General features: G+C 45.6%; 1 protein-coding gene across 1 annotated transcript in view; it reads left to right on the top strand.

Annotated features, from left to right (window-relative positions):
• LOC119437580 (transcriptional adapter 1-like) overlaps positions 1-23,570 on the top strand; it is a 72,714-nt gene that overhangs the window by 11,138 nt on the left and 38,006 nt on the right. Inside the window, exons 4-6 of the mRNA XM_037704582.2 lie at positions 8,525-8,584; positions 10,762-10,847; positions 20,292-20,495. Of these exons, the coding sequence (XP_037560510.1) occupies positions 8,525-8,584; positions 10,762-10,847; positions 20,292-20,495 (350 nt within the window). The remainder of the gene's footprint in view (positions 1-8,524; positions 8,585-10,761; positions 10,848-20,291; positions 20,496-23,570) is intronic.

Genomic DNA, 23,570 nt, shown 5'->3' with positions numbered 1-23,570 from the left:
TAACCGCCCAGCCACTAGGCGTCCGTCTTCTAAAGAATCTCCTAATGGCTCCTACTCGGCTCCCACCGCCTTGGGAGTAACAGACTATCCAGTGTGACATCTCTTTTGTTGAAATATCGAAACGAGCACCTGGAGGCACATATACATTCACATTTTCTTGAACTTCAGAAGAAATATTCCTGTGCTGAATGTTATACAGATGCTTCGAAGTCTCCTGCTGGTGTTGCCTACGCAGCTCTAAGACCATCGTTCTTAATATCCGGTACATTAAATCCATATACAACTATTTTTACGGCAGAAGCGTATGCGATAATCTCTACAGTTATACACATAAAGCAAACGAATCTCTCTAGCGCTATTGTATTCACGGACTCATTGAGTGTAGTCCGAGCTCTAATGAGTGTACAAAAACACAGGAACATTTTTAGCCAACTATGTGCATAGCTGTGCTCAGCTTATACGGTTAAACAAGTCATCGTCCTATGCTGGGTTCCTGGCCATAATGGCATAAAAGGCAACGAAGCTGCTGGCGAGAACACTACCTCAGTAGCTTTTAGCGATGCCGACACAAACATACCGATTCCAGCCACAGACCTTAAACCATACTTACGGCATAAGCTGAAGAAGCACTGGCTGAAACAATGGGATACCCAGGTATCCAATAAGTTACACCTGATCAAAACTAAATTCGGCTACTGGATGTCTGAGAAAACAGCACGATACAAAGAAGTGCTCCTCTGTCGATTAAGAATAGGTCATACGTTCGGCACCCACGCTTACATATTGACTGGAGGTGATCCTCCATCATGTCGAAGGTGTGGTGACAGCCTTACAGGTCTCCATGTCCTCGTCCAGTGCAGAGAATTTGAAACTGAGCGTAAAAAGTACTTCTGTTCTGCGAATCGCCAACATATTCCACTTCACTTAGCATTTTTTCTTAGTCACGAACCACTTTTTAAGCTGGAAACAGTTTTTAGCTTTTTAGATGAAGTTTACTTCTTAGAAATAACTTGGCCGGATCATGTGTAGCACACCCTCGCCTTTGAGGCTGAAGCCGCAGTGACATAAGTTCTTATAGCACGTGCCTCTCAGCTCTCTACCTCAAGAGCCCTGTGGAGGCAGTACTTGTAAGCATCTTATTATATAATCTTTTTGTAGTGAAACTATTATACTACTTTTATTTTGTCATGAGTCATTCTCCTTATAATTTACGCAGTTTACAGTGACCCATTTTTAGGCCTCTCTACAGCCACATTACACGTACATTTTCAACTAAATTTAATGATTTCGAACACAATACAGAAACAATTCATTACCATATGTCATGGCGCGCTTTGGCCATAACTGGCCCTTGCGCCATCAAACATCACACATCAGTCGTCAATCGTTCCCAGTGGAGACCGAATGAGCCTAGGGCACATGAAGCACACGCGGCTGAGCTGATCATCCCCCTGAGTGCCTCGGACTCGCGCTATGGTCCGGGAGACTCCTGGCGGAGCACCGCGGGATCAAGACCACAAAATCAGCAGAGCACACTGCCTCTTGCCGCAGAGGCAGCGCTAGAGAAAATAAAACGGAAAAAGAAATTGCATTATAATTGTGTTACAAAACCAAATATAGCACAGGCACGGTCTGAGGCCAGACATTTAGAGGGAAAAGAAAACTCCAGTTCGTGTAAATACAATATGTAGGCTGCAAATGGAATACGCGTTAGCACTTGAGAGGGTGGCAGCATGCACGCACAACACAAAATATGAATACATTTTTGTTGAGAACAAGCTACCAGAGTAAATTTCTTTTGCAGAAAGGAAATGATAACTGTAGATTTTCATACAGTGCAAACTCGTAGACAATCAGCAAAACTTCGCTGATGCCGGCCACTTTGGCCCATTAATTTTTTTTTTTGAATAAAGCAAATGAAATGTAATATCACAACCATGTTTTGCCTGGCACAAACAGACTTCCATCAAAATTTTTTTTTAATTGGTACCAGATTTCCTGTCATATATTTTTTTAAAGTGTGCTTTTTTTTGGAAAGAACTATTTTTCCTTATTTTGCATTTTTTGTAGGAACACAATCTTTTGCAGGAATGTTGCAAGGGCATCATTCTATATTTGACACTTTTCTCGTGTTTACGTGTAAAATAAAAAAGTGTACAAAGGTGTAACAAAGTTAGAAAGTTTTGTTCTCATTTGGGCTATGTTTGCAATTTTGTAACGCTCTTTTTTCTTTTGTGCACCACATAAAAAAAAGGCGTGGAAATTATTCACATTTAAGCAAATCAAAGTGAGCAAAAAAGGTTTTTGTCACAACTTGGTTAGTTTGCACTGAATTAGATCGCGAAGTTGGAAAATATTGCACTAAACAGGATACACCCGCAGCACCACCTTCAGGTACTTTTTTTTTTTTTGGCGTGCTGGGGATTGCTTTTGGGAATAAACTTTTCATTTCCGTGCAGTTTGAATATGCCTACATAGTGTTACACACGAGGTGTTTAATGCAGAACCAGATGAATCTGGTTGATGAGCCCGTTTCGAGAGCAGTCCCGAGGCAGCTTGGCTAACGTCGTTCTCATCTTCCACCTTTACTTTCACCTGGTTATCTGCGCGGCATCCGTGGTTCATCGCAAGAGCTTGTGAGATTTCCCCGCTTGCAGACGAAGCCCGTCGGCCAAGTCAGTCGTCTCGTGGACTGTAACGCCTCAGACACGCGACGTGTGCCATTTCAGCCTTGGCCGAGCATCGTCCACTGCTCGTGAGACGCGCAATGCGATAGTTCACTTCGCTGAGGCGCTCCAGAATAACGTAGGGACCGACGTAGTGGGCGAGAAACTTCTGGCACAAGCAACGCTTCCGCAACTGCGTCCAGTGCCACCAGGATCGAAGTAAACGTGGCGCCCATCATAGCGTATCTTGGACCGGTCCTGCGATGCCAGGGTGCGTAGCCTAGCCAGGCGTCGCGCTTCTTCTGCTCGACAGAGGATCTCAATTGATTCGTTGTCATGAGTGAAGTAGGGAAATATGGTGTTGAGGGTGTAGCGCGGCAGACGACCATAAAGAAGGGAAAATGGCGAGTAACCAGTAGTCTCGTGTCTCGCGTTGTTGAAGGCATAGGTAATGAAAGGCACTGTCCCAATTCGTGTGTGCGGAATCGATGTACATGGACAGCATGTTGGCAAGTGTTCTGTTTGTGCCCTCGACCAGACCATTAGTTTGTGGATGGTAGGGCGTAGAATGGTAGAAGCTACATGAACACAGATGAAGCGTTTCTTCAACTATGTCCGCGGTAAATTGTCGCCCACGATCGCTGATTACTATGCGAGGAGGTCCATGTCGGAGTATAACGTGAGCCAGCAAGAAGATATAAACTTATGTAGCTGTGGCCGATGGCAACGAGGCCGTCTCACAATAGCGGGTAAGGTGATCTACGCAAACGATAACCCAACGATTGCCCTTGGAGGATCGCGGGAAAGGGCCCAGAAGATCTGTACCCACTTGCTCAAAGGGGACGCTAGATGGGGGGGACTGGTTGAAGCAGGCTGTGTGGCACTTGTGGATGGCACTTGTAGTGCTGGCATTGAGGGCAACTGGCGACGTACCATTCGATATCCTTTTGCACCTTAGGCCAGTAAAAATTTTCTTGAGCCTGGTAGAGCGTGCGTGTGGAACCAAGATGACCGGAAGTTGGGTCATCGTGCATGGCGACTTGGGTGCGAAGGCTCTTGGGGACAACTAAAAGGTAGCATCGGTGGTCGAGTAGCTCTTGTACAGCGCACCGCCATCACGTAGGCCTGCAGGTGACTACTGTGCTGCCACGAAGAGCGGTTGTAAGCGTCCTTGTGTTGCTCGGATATGACGGTACCCATATCCGGAAATTCTGGGGACACAAATTGATGTATTGGTCAAAGTTGTCTGCATCACATTCAGTTGTCGGAAGTGACATCCGAGAGAGACAATCAGCGTCAGCATGTCGCCAGCCACTTTTGTAGCAAATAACGAAATCGTATTCGTGTAGACGGAGGGCCCAGCGCGCTAGTCGGCCTTAGGGATCCCGCAGATTCATGAGCCAGCATAGCGAATGATGATCCGTTACCACAGTGAAGGGGTGCCCGTAGAGATACAAACGAAACCGTTGCACTGCGAAAATGACCGCCAGACACTCTTGTTCAGTCACTGTGTAGTTGTGGTCGGAGCGGCTCAAGGACTGGCTAGCGTACGAGATCACGTGCTCGCTGTCACCAATACACTGAACTAGCACAGCACCGATGCCTATGCCATTGGCATCGGTGTGAATCTCAGTTGGTGGTGAAGGATCGAAGTGGCAAAGAATTGGCAGGGACGTCAACAGGAACTTCAGCTGGCAAAACGATGAGTCGCAATCTGCAGTCCTCTCAAAGGGAACGCCTTTTTGGAGAAGGCGTGTAAGGGGATGAGCCATGTCAGCAAACCTAGGAATGAATCAGCGAAAGTAGGAGCACAAGCCCAAGAAACTTCTTAACTGCTTGGCAGAGTCAGGTACCTTAAATGCTTCTACGGCCGCCGTCTTTTGTGGATCTGGTCGGATGCCTTCTTTAACCACCATATTTCCTAGCACAAGAGTTTGTCGTTCCCTAAAACGGCATTTTTTTTAATTGAGCACAAGACCTGCTTTCTCCAAGCAGTTCAATACCAAGTCCAAACGCTTGTTGTGCTCACTAAACGTTCGGCCGAAAATCACAACGTCGTCTAAGTAGCACATGCAAACTTCTCATTTCAAGCCGCGTAATATTGTGTCCATGAACCTTTCGAACGTTGTGGGCGCATTACACAACCCGAAAGGCATCACGTTAAACTCAAGTAGTCCGTCAGGCGTTACAAATGCTGTTATTTCTCAGTTGTCCTTGTGCATGGGAATTTGCCAGTAACCTGACCGTAAATCAACAGAGGAAAAGTAAGATGCCACAAAGAGGCAGTCGATGGCATCGTCAATTCGTGGGAGCGGATATACATCTTTCTTAGTAATGGCGTTTAGGCGATGATAATCAACGCAGAACGGCCACGTACTGTTTTTCTTCAACAATATCACGGGGGCTGCCCAAGGACTAGATGATTCTCGAATGACGCCTTTACATAGCATTCCTTGGACTTGATCGCTGATTATCTTGCATTCTGCCGGGGACACACGATAGGGTTTTTGTTGGATTAGCTGGGCAGCTCCTGTGTTGATGCAGTGACGAGTTCTGGATGCAGGAATCGATGGTGGGCTATCGTGCTGCGCGAAGTCGAATACCGAGGAGTGTTTCGTAAACAGGGCCATCAACACTCGACGCTCGTGATCACTGTGGGATTTATCAATCATGGAAAGTATGTTCTTGCTCCTGGGGTTCGAGACACTGGTTGCTCCTCTATCTGGTAGCTCTGTAAGTACTGCCACCGATATGGGCGAGTCTTCCTGAAACGTGGTAAGCTTTGGGCCTTGAGGTAGCACTGTCGCTTCAGTGGAACAGTTTAGCGCCCACAGCCCCGCGCATCTATTGGTCACTGAGACCACCACACAGTGCGGAACCAACACGTTTTTTTGAGGCAGTTTCGATGTACAGGTTCCACTGCAGCATCGAACGAGATACGAGTCGGAGATGAACAGGCAACAGAAACATGTATCGCGGATAAGGCGGACACAGTTGTATCATCAGACACGCAAAACACACTCTCCGGGCAAACTGCACCTTCAGAGAGCACAGGCAAAACACTGGTGCCGACTCCGAGTTCTCCCGTTTGGCAGTCAACATTGGCGCCACACAATTGCAAAAAAATCAATCCCCAGAACCACGTCATGCGAGGAGTGAGGAACAACGGTAAACTCTGCATTAAACACTCTCCCACCCAAAGACACATCCACATTACACACACCAACCGGGTATAATGATTCACCACTGACTCCACGGAAACTTGTGCACTGGTACAACCTTATTCTTAAGCATGAAAATAGTTGGAGGCAGTTGGCAGTGCACATTTTCCAGCGACCTCACCTCCATCAGCTGCGCTGGCTAGTTTCCCGACGGGGGCGACACGAAACGGCGCCAAGGCGATGGTGACGTGAATTGCGGCCAAGGGGATGGTGATCGGGAGGATTGGAAGACTGCTGGTGGTGTCAGTGTATGGTCGGAGGCAGGGGAGTGGTAGCGGTTCCGGGTTCTTCTCTAAAGTAGGTCTCCTGGGCGGTGCGTCGGTTCTCTCGGAAGTGGCTTCCTGAAGTGGAGTCTCCTGGCTACTGAGTGTGCAGTGTACGACCGCTAGATCGCATAGTCGGCGCTGACGGTCCGTAGTTCGATGCTCGGCGTCAGCTACAGTACCTAGCTATGGGGCCAGGCATGCCGCAGAAGTGACACACTGGCAAAGGGCGAACTTCAGGATGCGAATTGAAGAAGTATTCTGCCGAAGACATCGGTTGAGGGTAACAAGGCTCTTCCCTTTGAAAGTCGTAGGTAGAGGTAAGTCTTCGTGGACGAAAGTTGCGTGGGCGTTGATCAAAACGTTAAGGGGGCGAATCATTGCGTGGTGGTTCGGTCGTATCGTAATGCAGTTTGTCTCTGGAGCTGATAAGATCCGCGACGTTCACTGAGTGGTTCCAAGTAGACGAAGGGGGTTCCCAAAGAGAGTCTCGGAAAACGGAGGAGCTGCAACGTGGCGCCGCATAACGTGCCTGTTCGTCATGCCGCTGGAGCTCCTCGCGGACTATCTCGCGGATGGAGGACAAAAGGTTTGGGTGCGGAGGACTTGTGTCAACACTTGCTACGGCCATTACATTGGCCAGCCGTCCAAACTTTGGTGTAATTCCGTGAGTCTTCAGCGCCTCGAACGTACGACAGTGCCGTATCAGTTCTGATACGGTGTTCAAGTTCTCTTTACCAATGAGGAAGTTGTGCACGTCTTCTGCTATTCCTTTTAAGACGGGCCCCACTTTGTCTTCCTCTGTCATTTGGGGGTTGACGGTCTGACACAGCTTCAAAATTTCTTCTATATAGGTAGTGCAAGTCTCGCCGGGTACCTGAGCTCTCTGGGCTAATGTGAATTCCGCACGTTTCTTCCTTGCGTCTGAGTCGCCGAAACACTTCTTGATCTCCTCAACGTAACGTGTCCACGTAGTTAAGCATGTCCGCGTGGTTGTCGTGCCATACCGACGCCGTGCCGGCCAAGAAGAAACCAACGTTCCTAAGCTGACTGGCAGCGTTCCAGTTATTGTAAGGTATTAATTACCCTTTCGTAATGGGTTAGCCACTCATTCAAATCTTCCTCTGCCTTTGTCGAGAATGTGCGTGGCTATCGGTAGTGCTGGATAGGGACTCGGCTCGCCAAGGCACTGCTGGTGAGGCTATTTTGCTCTGTGGCCATGATTGAGGGTGATGGCGAAAGTCCGGCGAAGTGATGGCTTCTGCGTAGCTCTTGTGCTGATGGCTCCGTCGTAGGTAATGGGAGGTACCCAGCACCTTCACCAAATGTTACACACGAGGTGTTTAATGCAGAACCAAATGAATCTGGTTGATGAGCGCGTTTCGAGAGCGGTCCCGAGGCAGCTTGACTAACGTCGTTCTCCTCTTCCACCTTTTCTTCCACCTGGTTATCTGCGCGGCATCCGTGGTTCATCGCAAGATCTCTTGACAACGGCATAAAAAAATCTGACAAAATAAAGACATTAAGCTGGCATGCATGTTTGATCTCTCGTTTTATCAGCCACCAGCTTTTCTATAAACTGCAGTTTATAGGATTCCTTTGAGCTGTGGCAAATACTATATCAAGGAGTCTGCTAAGGGCTTAAACGATTGCTTCAGGGAACACTGCAATAATGTGTGCAAAGCGAAGGACAGTCGTGACACTTGCAACTCATTGCAGTATGTGCAGATGTTAGTCACAGATTTAAGAAGTTGATGTAATATCCGAGAATAAAGAAAAGCTGGTGAGGGAGATAATTGAGGCCAAAGTGATTTTACAGCGGATCTGTTTACATCCAGCCCCCTTATACATCTCCTCCAGGGCGGCGTCCGTACCACGGCGCGTGGACAGGAATGACTGAAAGAGGGAAAGAGTGTGGCGACAGAGCCTGTGCACGTGGCCTGCACTGTAGTTATGACGTCAAGCGCATCGGAGGTGCCGGCGTGGAAGCAGCAGCGGTTGCGGCAGATGCATGCGAGGTGCGGTGACTGCGGCGGCACTTGTGTCGGTGGAGTGTGGTGCCGTATGAAAAAAATGTATGATTTCATATTGTAAAATCCTAGGCTGAGCCTAAATTCGTAAAGTCAACGAAAAATTTGGGAGAGTATGTAAGAGTAGCATACAGTCAAACGTTATAACAAAGCCACATCCCACCTTTGTAATTCTTTACATATTGGTGGGAAACATTCTAGAATTACTTGGTTACGTCTGTTATATTGGCTTTAGACTGTGTAAAGAAAAATAAGCATGACATTATGGCAGTATTGCAGTGGAGAAGTACAAGGGAACAAATGGATTTTAGAGTGGAGGATGTGTCTCTGGTGATGCTGTGCAGTACACGCCCACAATGAGTTCCTGCTGGCCTTCTTCAACAAGTGCCAAGCCCCATGTGCAGGTGAGGCAGTCTGAAGGCGTATGGAGGAGCAAGTTGCCCTTTTTGCATTTATGTTGTCACAGATTGCACTGTCTATGGTCATAAGAGGTGCTACAATATGTTGAGCCCTTGGTTTCTTTATAATTCAATGTAAATTATTGGTAAACTGTTAGCCAGTGTTGACGGTAACATGTTACTTTTTTTGGTAACTTAGTAACATACTCGTTGCCAAATGTATTGCCACATCCATATCCCCAGAGGTACATGCATGAAAACAATGATGCAGCAAGTAGATGAACCAAGAGACATCGCGGTGGGGCTTTTATTTGTGCTGCACACCGGCTTCTTTCCTACGGCTTCGTAAAACTGGTGCTGTATGGCCTCTTGCTTCATGGCCTCTTGCTTTATGGTCATAAGAGGTGCTACAATATGTTGAGCCCTTGGTTTCTTTATAATTCAATGTAAATTATTGGTAAACTGTTAGCCAGTGTTGGCGGTAACATGTTACTTTTTTTGGTAACTTAGTAACATACTCGTTGCCAAATGTATTGCCACATCCATATCCCCAGAGGTACATGCATGAAAACAATGATGCAGCAAGTAGATGAACCAAGAGACATCGCGGTGGGGCTTTTATTTGTGCTGCACACCGGCTTCTTTCCTACGGCTTCGTAAAACTGGTGCTGTATGGCCTCTTGCTTCATGGCCTCTTGCTTCATGGCCTCTTGCTTCATGGCCTCTTGCTTCATGGCCTCTTGCTTCATGGCCTCTTGCTTCATGGCCTCCTGCTTCATGTCCCGGCACGTATACACGGCGATAGGGATGTGGCAGTATTTGATAAATTGTAACAGGTAACGTACTTAAGTTAAAATTACTAGTTATTTTTCATTCCAGTACACTGGAATGCGTGGAGCACCGAAGTCACATGGCAAATAAGCAGACTGTACGGCTGCTCTTGGCTTGCATGCGTGCCACAAAACGCGTGCCCTTATATGTAGACCTTACAAAAAAAAATATGCAAGGTGCCCATCAAGCTTTTAACACTTGCATGCACACACGTTGACGCATGCTACACACAGACATACACACCAGCCCTTCCTGAAAGTAAATACGAGGCCTGTTAGAAAAGTATCCGACCTTTGGCCGAAGAAAAAACACTGGCATAACTGGAGCGTTGGAAACCTAATCACCCTCAAAGTAGTCTCCTTGGGATTCCACACGCTTCTCCCAGCGGTGCTGCTATTGTTGGAAGCATTCCGAGAAGGCCTCTTTCGGAATGGAGTTTAGCTCAGCTGTCGTTGCAGCCATAATGCCCTCTCTTGTCTGAAATCGCACTCCTTTGAATGGCCTCTTGATTTTAAGAAACAGCCAGAAGTCGCAGGGGGCCATATCAGGAGAGTAAGGAGCCTGTTGAACTACAGGAGTCTGGTTTTTCGGCAAAAAAGTCTGAATCAAGTGCGAGGAATGTGCAGGAGCATTGTCGTGATGGATGCGCCAATTGCCGACGAGAGCACTGCGCACTACCTCACTCAAACGCTGCGTCCCAGCGACTGACGCTATCGGCAGGTGGGAAAAAATTTGTGCATGCGCACGAAGATTCAAGGTCGGCGGATGCAAGCGCGCTTGTTTCATATCCATCAGGTGTTCGCAAAAAAACAAAAAATAAGGCCAGATACTTTTCTAACAGACCTCGTATAGCTGCTGCATCCAGTGCATCCTTTACAGATGCACTGGATGCTTATTCGGCGTGGGCGCAGGCGTATTAAATAAGAAGCCAGGCAAGATGCCAACCTTAAAATTGAACTATTGCTTAAGTTCCACAGCAAATTGTAATTATCAAAAACTTGTCTGTCTCAGAACTCTGTTTTCAAAATAAATTTTGCTTTATTCCATGTGCAACTACAAAATTGCATTTAATCATGAGCAAGGGAGACTGACTGTGGAGCAACTTCACACAAGCACTCACAATTTTCGTGGCAATTATGCAAGATGAAAATAAAAGCCAAGCTTATGTTTGGGCGTGCAGGTTGTATGCCCAGACAGGAGCAGGCATGCGGAAATAAAAATGTGTTTGCGTAATTTAGAGGATGAACCTTTGACAACACGGTGCCAGTGTGAAGCCTCTGTGGGCGGGGTGCATTCACCGTTGAACCTGTGGGTTACACCCTCGGGCTGATAAGGGGCCTCTCTCTCCCAAGGCCGTGAGTCCAGCTCCTCCTCGCATGTCCGGGACAAGCTCAAGAGGCTCAAGAGCAAGGCGAGGCCTGTGCGGGTCACTTTTGAGGTAAGTGCTCTCTGCACGAATGCAGTGGTAGCCAAAGCAAAAGGGCCCATTTCCCAGAAGGACACCATAAAGGGCACCGCATTCATTTATGTGGCATCTGCTCGGGCCATTTCTTATTGGTAAACATTGGCTCCATTGTATTCTTAAAAATCTAAACTTGGCAAGTTCTGACAAATTTGACTGGGCTACAAACGGCTCAAACATGGCAAGAAATTGCGATTCGTGAGGTCACACAGACGTTTATTGGTGCTGTGGTATTGGCTCGAAATGAAAAGAAGAAATTGCTTTGACTTTCATTTTCTCTTCCAATAAATAACCTTCAAAATTAATGAAAAAATTTAAGGAACATTATCAGTGTGAACAGAGTTTGCACTCCTATTTATTGTCTCTCTAATCATTAAAAAGTTAAAAACCCGCCGTGCTTGCTCAGTGGCTATGGTGTTGGGCTGCTGAGCACGAGGTCGCGGGATCGAATCCCGGCCACGGCAGCCGCATTTCGATGGGGGCGAAATGCGAAAACACCCGTGTACTTAGATTTAGGTGCACGTTAAAGAACCCCAGGTGGTCCAAATTTCCGGAGTCCCCCAGTACGGCGTGCCTCATAATCAGATAGTGGTTTTGGCACGTAAAACCCCAAAATTTAATTTTTTTTAAAAGTTAAAACCCTGATGCAATATTTGTTGATCTTTACATATTTAATGCAGCAAAAGACATTTTATTACTTTTTTAATATTTTAAAAACAAAATACTGCAGGCTCTAGCAGGAGTAGTAATTGTTACAAGTTGTAGAAATCATACAATAAATATGAGGAATAAGGATTATAAACAGGGATAAGGTGCCTCAGAAAGGCTGGCCAACGTTTCGATAGGAGGACCTATCTTCGTCAAGGGCGGCCTCGGCATCCTCGGCGGGTGTGTTTTAGAGGGTTAGTGGAGTGACGTCACGTCGATGTCCGCTGTGGCTGGCTGTAAAGGGAGAGACTGAAAGGAAAATGAGTGCTGGTGCTTGACTGGCTAGGTGCGGTTTCTACGACGAGGGGACAAGAGCGGGAGAGCGAGAAAGCGGCAAAAAAAATTAAATTAAAAAAGAGAGAAAGAAAAAAAAAAGAACTTAAGAGGTTTAAGCTGGAGCTGGAGGTTTAACTTGTATGAGCGAGAGGCGAGTGAGCGTTCCGAGGTGTCGTGGGCGGCATGCGTTTGGGGTCCCTGAAGAGCCGGTGAGTGTGCAAGTAACAATACGAGTTGAAAGCATGACTTGAGTAGCGTAGCATCAAGGCATCGGGTAATTTTGTGGTTAACAGGGAGCAGCTTGGTCCGTCAAGGGACGTTAGCCTCACTAGTTCGCCGTAGGCGTCGTCGCGGCGGTATACAGAATTGGCGAGACCCTGTGTGGTTGAGGCGCCGAAAAAGGTATCCTGGCGTCTGGGATTTTGGACGGTCTCGGTGTGGATCTTGTGTGCAGAAAGGGGGAAAAAAAAAAACGGCACAGGAGGGTGAAAGCGGAGAAAAAAATATAATTTGAAATATAAACACGCGGGGGGAGACAGGTGTACCTGGAAAAGCGCTCGTATGGTTGATGAATGAGTTAAAGCATGGCGGAGGATAATAAATTGATTGGTAGGGGAGGTGCAGGGAAGAACTGGAAATGGAAGAATAGGTGAGGTTGAGCATCGAGATTAGCTGGAGGTTTAACTTGTTTTGCGCCTTTGTTAATGGTATAACAATTTAAGATTCATGTTACTCCTTTTGGCGATTCTAAGTTGCCCCGTGATAGATTCATCCCCATTGGGTGCAGGGATTTAAACTTGTGTATGAGGTATGATTCTGTATATTTTCTCTCGCGAGGTGAACGAAAATTTGTAGTATATAGAGTCTTGCTTCATCAAATATATGGCCGTGCTCATTGAAGTGGCTGGCTACTGCTTTAGGTAAATTGTGTTTTGTATCTGCGCGATGGCCGTTGAGTCTCGTGTGCATTTCTTGTCCAGTCTCACCTATGTATTGCTTGTTACAAGCGGCACATTCTAGACAGTAGACTACGTTGCTTGACGTGCCGGTGAAATTCGAAGTTACCTTGTGAATGTAATCTGACGCTGTACTCTTTACTGTAGTAGTAGATTGAATATGTTTGCATGTGGAACACCTGGAGCGGCCACAGGGACCGGATGTTGGCTTCGTCTTTGTCCTTAGTTTGGCGTGTACAAGAATGTCCTTGAAATTACTGTTCCGTCTGTAGGCTACTCTGGGCGGGTCGGGAAAGATTTTATTAAGTTTCTGGTTGCTGGTGAGAATTGGGTGGTGTTTACTGAGGATATTGTTCACGTTGGGGAGTGCGTTTGAGAATTTAGTAGTAAGAAGAGGCTTTGTTGTCCTTGTGATCTTAGGGCGGGGTTTGAGGACCTCGGCTCAATCAAGCTTGGTTGCAGCGGTGTAGGCTTTCTGTAGGGCAGTGTTCGGGTAGTTCCTGCTTGATAGGGTTTCATATTAGAAAGATTTTAACTGCGCTATGAACAGGGACAAAGGAGGACGAAAAAGACAACACGTGCGCAGACTCACAACTAGCTTTTAATGTGTGAAAGATGACATATATACAGTGAGGATAACAAAACAAAATGAACAAGGCATGGTCACATGTACACTTCAATCATAGTCTCGTGCCTAGATATTGCACTTCGCAATCTGCAAGCGCCACTGACGGATCACTGATGCATCCACACGTTTTCTTAATTGCATACGCCTCGAAGATCTCCCGCGTGATGCAATCCTTATGGCGATATAAGATCTTAGTTTGTTTCAGTAGCGGTCGGCACGCCTTGTTTGTCTCCTTTTCACAGTACCTGCAGTGTTTCGCCGCATGAGAATAGCAATCAGACAAGCAGTTCGTGGAATGCTCCTTTAAACGAATATTAATGCAGCGGCTCGTTTGTCCAATATACACACGCCCACAAGTGAAAGGGAATTGATATACTACAGCGCAAACGCAGGGGACGTACTCCGGCTTCCTGTGGTCAATATGGCAAACAAAAGGGCTATTGCTAGGTGAACTGTCTATTCATTACACGTGCACACAAACGTGCCATTTTCTGAGGGGCGGAGAACACAATGTTCACACCATAACGTTGTGCAACGTTCTTGAGATTGTGTGACACCTTATGTTGGTAAGGGATCACAGCAAAACGTCTACGCTCCTGGTCGTTGTCTTGAGGCGAAGCAGTGACACCACACTTAATCTTCTTGATTAATTTTTCACACACTGCTGCTATTACATAGCTGGGATACCCTGCAGTAGTCAATCTTGTTACTTGGTGTTCAACGCTATCTGTTACCACGTGGGCGCAAGATTTTCTTAGAGCAGAACTAATGCTAGACAGAACAATGCCATTTTTCACGGTTTTGGAGTGTGCTGAAGAAAAACTTAGGGGCATTTTTAAAGACCGAGGTCGAAAAAACCAGCAAGTATGGGACACATCGAAACGCAGGCAAATGTCTAAAAACTGTAGTTCATTGTCATGGGGTAGTTCAACGGTGAAGTTGAGGCCCAGCCCTGATTTGGTAAACGCTTGTTGAGCCTCAAGGACGCGGCCCTCCAGTACACCATTAACAAAAACCAGGTAATCGTCCACATAACGAAAGGCTCGAACAGCAATCCTACCAAGGTCGTCATGTACGGCCCGATCCACTTTTGACAAGAAGATGTCGCTAAGCACAGGTGCAACCCTAGAGCCAATACAAACTCCTGACCTTTGAATGTATAGCTGCCCCCGCCATGATACGTAGGTGGACGACAAATACATAGATAACACTTCTAGAAAGGATTCCACAGAAATACCACAATGCAAAATAAACCCTTCCCTTTCACTTGTGGGCATGTGTATATTGGACAAACGAGCCGCTGCATTAATATTCGTTTAAAGGAGCATTCCACGAACTGCTTGTCTGATGGCTATTCTCACGTGGCGAAACACTGCAGGGACTGTGAAAAGGAGACAAACAAGGCGTGCCGACTGCTACTGAAAAAAACTAAGATCTTATATCGCCATAAGGATCGCATCACGCGGGAGATCTTCGATGCTTATGCAATTAAGAAAACGTGTGGGTGCATCAGTGATCCGTCAGTGGCGCTTGCAGATTGCGAAGTGCAATATCTAGGCACGAGACTATGATTGAAGTGTACATGTGACCATGCCTTGTTCATTTTGTTTTGTTATCCTCACTGTATATATGTCATCTTTCACACATTAAAAGCTAGTTGTGAATCTGCGCACGTGTTGTCTTTTTCGTCCTCCTTTGTCCCTGTTCATAGCGCAGTTAAAATCTTTCTAATATGAACTTAACCAACTAGCCCAACTTGGTGCACTACTGATAGGGTTTCCTTAAGGTGATCGAGTCTGTCTATGTAGGCATGGTTTTCTACGCAAATGCGACGAAGTCGTGTGGCTTGGCCTTTAAAGATACCTTGTTTGCAATGTCTGGGATGGTGGCTTGTATATTCTAGGTACTGTTGTTTATCAAAAGGTTTTCTATACAGCGTTGTGTTTAGTGTCCCATTATCAATATATATTGTTGTGTCCAGAAAGTTTATGCACTCATTTGAAGATTCCGATGTGAATTTTATTGTTGTGTGAAAAGAATTTAGGAAAGCTACAAATTTATCTAAACTTTCCTGACCATGTTCCCATATTATGAATATGTCGTCTATGTATCGAAGGTATGTGTGGGGCTTGTGGGTGCAACGAGATAGGAAATCTGTTTCTAAAGTACCCATAAATATGTTTGCGTAGGTTGGTGCAAAAGGTGTGCCCATACTTGTCCCATGTATTTGTAGATAGTAATTTTCTTCAAATTCGAAGTAATTATATGTCAGAACTAATTCAAGAAGAGACAAGTATACTTCAATAGAGTGTTGTGCATTGTGTTTGGACAGCGTTTCTTTTATCGAGTTTAAACTATCAGGGATTGGAATGTTGGTGTACAGGGCCGTGACGTCTAGTGTTGCGAGGATTATGTAAATATAGACACAGTACAGAGTAAACCAAATCAGCATCAGAAATATTAAGTATGAATGAACCAATTACAGCAGTTTGGAGAAATTATACAAAATCGAGTACGAGGTGAATCAAGTACAGCTGCAAAATGCAAGAAAAGCTTCTAGATTATGCAGGAGGAAATGCCCTAAACAAGCAACTCCTTTACCGTGCGGGGAAAGAAGGAAGGCTCGTTCCCTACCATGGGGGTGTTCTTGTAGGTGGTGCCTGGAGGAACTCAAATATTTTATGCCGTAATTCATAAACAAAAGGCAGAATGAATGCACTCTTCAGGCATGAAAGTTTTGTTGACGAGATTTATGTCATGAAAAAGATATAAATTGTGGGATAAAATTGAACAAAGTTTGTAAAGACATGCTTGTAGCTACTAAGAAAAAAAAACGTAACAAAAATTGTGAGATATACAAAATGTATTGCCGTCTAATGGGCACTATCTCCAAAAGCATCAAAATTTTTAATTGAACAAGTATTCCACTACAAAAATTGAACTGCAAGCACTACAGTTGGGCGTGCCGGGCTGCGGCCGCCGATGTTGCTGGCTGGTTTGCATCGTCGACGCTCTCAGAGTCAGTCCGACGAAAAAGCAGCATCCTTAGACTCGCTGCTGCAGGACCCGTCAATAAAATCAGCCGCAGACGTAGCGGAATCACGAGATCTGCAACCTTTTGAAGCATGCACGCAGCTCTCGGAGGCGTCCATTTTTGCTTTCTATTTTGACGATCGTGAAACCTCGGAGCGCGTTCAAAAATCACCGCCTGGTGGGAAAAAAGTCAACTGCTTAGAAAACTAAAATATGGTTCTCCTTCACATCTGATAGTGCAGTGTGTCCATGACTGAGGCTCAAAAGCGGTGTTTCACACCATCGATAGCAGGCTAACAATGCCCGATGGGTGCGGTATGGGAAGAGTTAAGGGATGCCGCATGACGATGCCATGTCGATATGAGGGGTGAAAGGTAATTTAAAAACAGTTTCCTATGTTTGAGTTGAAAAAGGAACTTCTTTTTGTTGCAGCTGCAAAGTTCGACTACCGTGTTGCCTCATTAAGCAGGTTGGGGAGTCAGTTGGTGACACTTGGAATAAATAGACTGGATCGATTTCTGTTGCATCCTTTCTCGTGCATCAATGTTAACAATGGCTGCGTATTCAAGTTTAGGTCTAATAATTGACGCATATGCTGAATGTTTTATTTCGGCTGGTGCATGCTTTAATTTGTCCGAAGAAGCAAAGCTTACAGAAAAAGGGCGCGCAAACCTTTGATATGTGTGCATTCCATTTTACCGTGCTAGCAATAGTGACACCCAGCTATCTGAATTCACCGACCTCGTGACAAAAGTTTGTACTGATGAAAGGATAGGAAATACTTCTTCCTAGTTATCTTCATAAAAACAGTCTTCTCAGCATTAAGTACCATGTCCCATTGTTTGCATCATTCATGAATTTTCTGCAAATTACAATTAAGGAGCACTTGGTCATCGGAACATTCAATTTTATTAAGCAGCATGCAATCATCAGTGATGAGTTGAATTTGCACTGGCCCATTAACTACGTTGACAGTACCATTTATGTAAATGGAGAACAACAAGGGTCCAAGGGCGCTTCCTTATGGTATGCCTGAAGAGACCGGTCACAGCTTTGAACAGTGTCCTTCAGTGCTTACAAATTGTATTCGATCACTCAGATACAAGCCATCCAAGCAACTACGAATTCAGGCAAACTGAAGCTTTAACACGAGTTTTGAATGACGTACAAGATCAAATGCCTTCGTAAAATCCAAAAATATTGTGTCCACCTGACCTGACTTATCCAGAACCGATGCAAAGCTCTGAACAACTGACGTCAGCTGGGTGACTGCAGAAAGCCTCTTTCTAAGTTCATGCTGGAACGGGTTAATTCTATTGTTATCATTTAAAAACTTAGTTATGTAATTTGCGGCTATGTGTTCCAGAAGTGAACAGTATGATGTTGTCACAGAGACAGGTTGATGATTTGCATTTAAAGTGGAGTCTCCTTTCTTGAGGACAGGAACGATTTGCGCAGTTTTCCAATGGATAGGAATGCTACCCGATGATGAGTATGCACAGAGAATTACTTCAGCACAATGGTGAAGAAAGGGTTCATCAGGTCCAGGCGACGCTTTTACCTTTAGATTGAGTAGCACCGAAACAATACTGGGTTCTGTTATAAGGGTGCTAACTTCATGGTAGCTGCTGTGGTTATGACATAGTGGTTCAGTTTTTTTGGAAAAAACACTGTTTAAGTGTTCATTGAAATGTTCAGAAATGCAATGCTCATCATCAATAGTTATCCATCATACTCAGTGCGGTGAACTGGAGGGTTCTGCTGTAAGTGTCCACCTAGTGGACATGTCCATTTCATTGAAGTCCTGATTGGCTGGGGGTGCCTGTCTCCTTCTGATGCATATCCCAGCCTAGCCAATCAGAACTTCAGCAGCAGACGAAATGGACATGTTCACTAGGTGAACACTTATAGCAGACCCCCGTCCCCCTGCGTCTTTTTCTTTAAAGGTGCTGCCAAAATTTCTCAGGTGAATCTCGAATGAAATTAGCTAACATTTAAGTTAAGTAGTGGCGTTTAGCGTTTGAAACTGCTTTGTTGAACACTGTCTGCATTGTTTTCTTTGTGTTATTATTGGTTTTCTTTGTTTAAATCTCCAGTTTTCGCAGAAGGTGCAAAATGTATCTCGTTATCCAAGGGTTAATTTTTCCGTGTTTACTTTATTTGGTATGAAGTTAGCCGGGCAGTCTGTACATAAGTCCTTAAATGTGCCAATCATTCCCTTGAAAGTTGGCAAGGCTAAAATGCAAGTAATCTGCAGTGCCTTTGTCCCTAGCAGGCGAGATGTTTTACAGCGTAAGCTGTTATGGGCCGATTCCAATAGCCGTTTCGGCTCGCGATGGTGTCCGCCGCTGCGTAACCGCTATCGCCGGAAATTCCAAAAAAGTACCCGGTTCCCGCCGGGATCGAACTCTACCTCTGAGCCACGCAAGCGCTTGTTATCGGGCAGCGGAAAAATGCCCTATAAACGCTCCCTAGGCAGGCGCAGACGACCCTAGCCTCCGCCAGTATGGTGGCGCCATCTAGGTAAGACACCTGCAAATGCAGCGTGCGCAGGCGCAGACGACGAGATGCGATTCAGACGAGGCGCGCAATCAACGCGATCCTGAGCTGCCTGAGCCTCCACCAGTATGGTGGTGCCATCTAGTTAAGGTGCCTGCAAACGCAGCGTGCCCGACATGTAATTTTCAGTTGTAAGGCTTGATCGGGCTCAGCAGACTGCTGCGCAGAGGGCATTACAAGCCGCAGCTCGCCGTCAACGCCGGCCGGACAGTTCAGATCGTTCTCGAGACTTTGCCGTGGTGCCGAAATTGGAGCTACTCTTGAGCCGCTTCACCAGCTTATGCTGTGACTCTGCTGCATGTGCCGCGTGAGCGTGGGACTTTTTTTGATTAACACTGAAGTGACAGATGTCTTTTGAGCGAACACTTAAGACACATCATTTCATGCTCTGAAAGACCCTTTTCAATGATTATTCAATAATTTTCAATTGAAGGGCTAATGAAAATAAGATCCAGTATTGAAGCAGTATTATTTTGAATGCGAATTGGCTGATCAACAATCTGGTGAACATTAGCCCTCAGCACAATATCTGTCATTTAAGTAACATGTACACTTGCATATAAGAGTACATTCAAGAGGGGATGAGCCCAATCAACATTTGCAAGGTCTAAGTCGCCAGCCATAATAACTTTGTCATCATCAAAGCATGCCACGTGGTCACACAGATGATGCGAAAATTTAGGAGGTGAATCTGGCACAGACAGAATAAAGAAATGCTGCCGACACGATATCTTCAACATGATACTCTCATGGTTATCAATTTGGTGGGTTAAAAAAAAGCTAGTATGTTTTGTTTTACTTGCATGGAAACTCTTAGGGACAGTCTGCCCCTACAAAATACATTATATGCGGGTGGAAAAACATCTTCATAGTCAATATCAGTGTCTCTTTTATTACAGCAACATGGGGAGCGTAACTTAGAAGGATAGATTCAAGTTGCGCAGTTTTGTTAACAGCGCATGTAGTCCGAGTGGCCATAATTCCTATGGTCTGTAGTACAGCATGAACTGACTAGCCCAGCAACAAGTATTCTGCTTGACGTGATCTGCGTCACATTATGCGCCTAGTGTATGTGACATGTTTTTCAAATGTTCGCGCATGCAGTGTGTTAAATATAGTATGTGCTTTTCTTAGCTTGTTGATGCGAGGTGGCGTCATGTTCTCCCAGATGCTGTATGTCAATGTAGACTGTACAATGCTGTCCAGAATTGGAACGTACATTGTAGAACTATTGCATTGCTGTCCCTCCTTGGTGTGCAGAAGCGGTTTGTGCCAGTGGCAGTTACGCGGCATGTGCCTGCGGCACGCGAGCCTGCAACCGAGCGCAGTTTGAACTTGTGCCTTCGAGAGCGCTGCCTTCCCGACTCGATGCTTGTCCATGGGCGTATGTTCGTCATTGCCTGGGACTGTGGACTGGAGGCTGTCGACGACGGGGCTGTTGAGCTTGTGTTGCTTGCCATCAAGGTGTGTTGACATGTTCAGTGGCTCCACTTACACCTTTTGGTGCACCAGGTGGAAGGGAGCTTCACGAAAAGTGGCATCCACCTGAGACTCGAGCATCGCATATTATCGAGGGCTGGCGAGCAAAGAACATGGCTGAAGAAAAGCGTACCTATATTCGCAGCGAGCAAAGCGCACGGCAGTCATGGCTATATAGGTGTCGAGAATGACGCAATGCGTTTGTGTATAACTCTGGGAGGAGCCCTTGTGTTCGGTTTGTCGTGTGCATTCTAGATTGTATGCCAAAGGTGCCAAAATGTAAAGAAAAAGCTATTCTTTTAAATTTTTTTCTGTTGGCGGGTCTGCATCTTTCTTCAGCCGCCTTTCCGCCAGTTGTTCTACCATCTGAGCTAACCAGGAACCCATGTACAGCTGGCAGTATGACTTCGTATCTCGTGGCTGCTCTTGGGGACAACTCTTTCTGCTTGAGCATTACAGGGGTACTCTTTAGGTGATTGAGACCAACGGAATATTGTTCAACGTCATCCTGAGCTAGAGCAATGTTTTGGTGTGATTTGTTAACTAATTAGCTGTGGTTGTAACTAATTATGTAATTTAACTAATTATTTGGGGTTAGTGCAGCACTATGCGTCGTGCTTGTGCCTGTTTTTCATGTGCTGTTCCATCCGTAGCAATGAACCATTCGAAACGAAGCTCGGCAATGTTTTCATGATGTTTTTTACGTTGTAAATTTTTTCTGTGCTCAGATTGCCTGGCTCTTATAAAGCAGCAATAGACGACTTAAGTAACGGCAAGTCACCTGGGCCAGATGAACTGGGAGCAGCTGCCTAAGTTTTTCAGTACAGAAATGGCAGTGGGTTTATACCGAATGATAGCTGAATGCCATGAAAAAAAAGCAAGTACCTCTTGCTTTCAGGACAGCACACATAGTACTGATACCCTGAACTGATGGCCCCACAAAGTACTTTCAGTTGAGTTAGTTGAAGTGCTGGGCTACAAAATACAGTAGAACCCACTTATAATGATACCGGTTTTAACAATATTTCGGTTACAACAATGAGAAGCTGATGAACCATCAACTTTTGTTTTTCTGTGGCCCGCTTACTGCAATGCCCCCATGCCGTATTATTGGTTACAACGATCAAGTCTGGCTGCTGGGTGTCCGTGCCGAAAGGTTGCGAAATCCTTGAAAATGAAAAAGAGAAATTTGAGCTGTGCTGTTTTTCAGCCTTTTCCACATCGCAGCCTCGAGCGCCTTTCTCCCATTGCCCTTCCACCCCTCCGAATACGAATGGGCAGCGCCCATAGTTCTACACTGCGCCACTTTCCAAAACACGAATGGACCGTGCCAACTGCGCTGGGCACTGCTCCCAGATTGCTCACTGCCAGTCGCTGGCCTGGCCGGCCCCTCAAGGCCGCTTCACATGGATTTTCGTAGCATGCGACAAAAATCGCAGTTGCAGGGCCGATTCTGCGATTTTCGGTTGCGACCAACCGGTTGGTCGCAGCAATCGTGGCGATTTTCCGTCGAAATTGCGCTGAGAGCTATTTCACGGTCTGTTTTGGAAAATGGAGGCAGTCGCTCAACGCAACGTTTATAGATACTGTTTTTGTCTATAAATATTGCCTCAACAAGCCTCGAACAGTGCAACTAACTCACTGGAGCCTTGGATTGCGCAGTCAGTACGTAACATCAGAGCCGACACACGAACAGTGCAGATAAAAACTCGTAGGTCAGATTCGGTTCTGTGGTTTCTATGCGTTTGTTGACACGCTACGTTGCTAATCTGGTGACGCTGTTTTTTACGTTGGCTTCGGATGCTGATAGTACGTACTTTTGCGTGCTTTTCGGTTATTCACATGCGCTGCGAGTTGGTAAATACTACGAGGTGTCCCTCACGGGAAGGCATGGCCTTCGGATGTCGTCCCAATTTTCTCATTCTGGAGACAACTCGCGATATACGAAACGCCACAGTTTTATCGCGGTATGCTTTTACGGACGGAACAATTTAAAGAATATGCAACTACGGACAAATGCTACGGTCAATAGGTCAAGCCATACGCGCGACCATTTAGTCGCAGTCGGTTAGTTTGGGCTTTCATGCGCATTTTCCCTAATGAATTATCTCATTTCAAGGTTCTGTTACTTCCGCTGCGAGACGGGACTGCTAATCAAGCTCGCAAAGCGAAGGTGCAAACTATATCGTAATGAATGTTCTACAATAGCATATTTAGCGCTTTGACTGGGAATAAACAGTATTGCCAATTTGTTTTCGAAGCAATATTTAAACAGTTTTTTTTTTCTCATTTCTCTGGTGTATCATTTTTCTCCTGCACGAAAACCAATAAACCTTCAGTGTGTTGCAGACTTTGTATCCTTACTGCATCTGTATTAACCCTCACATTAAAAGGTAATTGCATATTTCGCTTACTTCAGTGCATCGAATTACTTTTGTTTATGCTGGTTGTAACATATCGCAGTACTCTAAGGAAGTACTTTGCCATAAACATCCTTACCTTTTCTTGCTTCTCTGTCTCTACTTTCTGTAAAACACATGCAATAATGCGAAAAGCAGGCAAACACCTTGTTTTTATAAGCAGTAGATAACTCATTAAACAAAAGCAGATCAAAATTGTGCAGTGAAGTCAGCCGGTTGCATTCCTTCGTGTGAATGATAGCATCTTTTCAAGTGTGGGTGGGTCTTGCATGTCCACAGCTCATAAAGTGGGCAGACTCATCACGAGGCGTAGGTATTGCCCATCAAGATGGAGGCAATGTTGCTAATGAGTCTGCACTTACATGTATTACTGCATAAATTTGTATAACCACATCCCATCATTACTCAGTCGAGCTTGCTCTGACTCATATTCACCAAAATTATACTCGGCCGAGCTTGATCTGACTAATATTCACAAATATTCTACTCAGCCAAGCTTGCACCGAGTCATATTCACCAAATATCTACTTAGCCAAGCTTGCTCTCACTCATATTCATCAAAATTATACTCAGGTGAGCTTGCACTGAGTCATATTCGCCAAAAATCTACTTGCCGAGCTTGCTTTGACTCATATTCACT

This window comes from Dermacentor silvarum, chromosome 1, assembly GCF_013339745.2.
Source record: "Dermacentor silvarum isolate Dsil-2018 chromosome 1, BIME_Dsil_1.4, whole genome shotgun sequence".
In the NCBI taxonomy this organism is placed as follows: Eukaryota; Metazoa; Arthropoda; class Arachnida; order Ixodida; family Ixodidae; genus Dermacentor; species Dermacentor silvarum.
This window is presented reverse-complemented; position numbering and strand designations above follow the sequence as displayed.